This window comes from Morone saxatilis, unplaced genomic scaffold (assembly GCF_004916995.1).
Source record: "Morone saxatilis isolate NCDOM2014 unplaced genomic scaffold, NCSU_SB_2.0 Contig6, whole genome shotgun sequence".
Lineage (NCBI taxonomy): Eukaryota > Metazoa > Chordata > Actinopteri > Moronidae > Morone > Morone saxatilis.
Genome location: NW_023340206.1, coordinates 13,369,736 through 13,370,023, shown reverse-complemented (window position 1 = coordinate 13,370,023; position 288 = coordinate 13,369,736). Strand labels below are relative to the sequence as shown.

The following is a 288-nucleotide window of genomic DNA, read 5'->3' as shown; positions in this document are numbered from 1 at the left end:
CACACACACACACACACGGGCAGATTGATATATTGATTTGATTAATTTCTGATCAATGTGACTCTTGTCGTCTCTTCTGCAGGTCTTGCAGAAGCTCGGCAAAGCAGACGAGACCCGAGATGTGGCCTTTGAGGAGATGGTGTCCAACTTCAACAAGCAGATGGTCAGAAAATGTCTTTATTCATTCTTGAAAACATGATTTTCATGCTCATTCATGTGTTTAAAGATTTTGTTGCTGTAGTATCTTAAAGCAGTTGTTTCCAACCACTAGCGGTCACCAAAGCTTCA

At 41.3% G+C, this 288-nt stretch overlaps 1 protein-coding gene across 2 annotated transcripts in view; it reads left to right on the top strand.

Moving 5' to 3' along the window:
* Positions 1-288, top strand: part of bin1b (bridging integrator 1b) — a 19,591-nt gene that overhangs the window by 8,408 nt on the left and 10,895 nt on the right. For both annotated transcript variants that reach the window (XM_035677736.1, XM_035677735.1), the window contains exon 2: positions 83-163. In XM_035677736.1, coding sequence (XP_035533629.1) covers positions 83-163 — 81 coding nt within the window. The remainder of the gene's footprint in view (positions 1-82; positions 164-288) is intronic.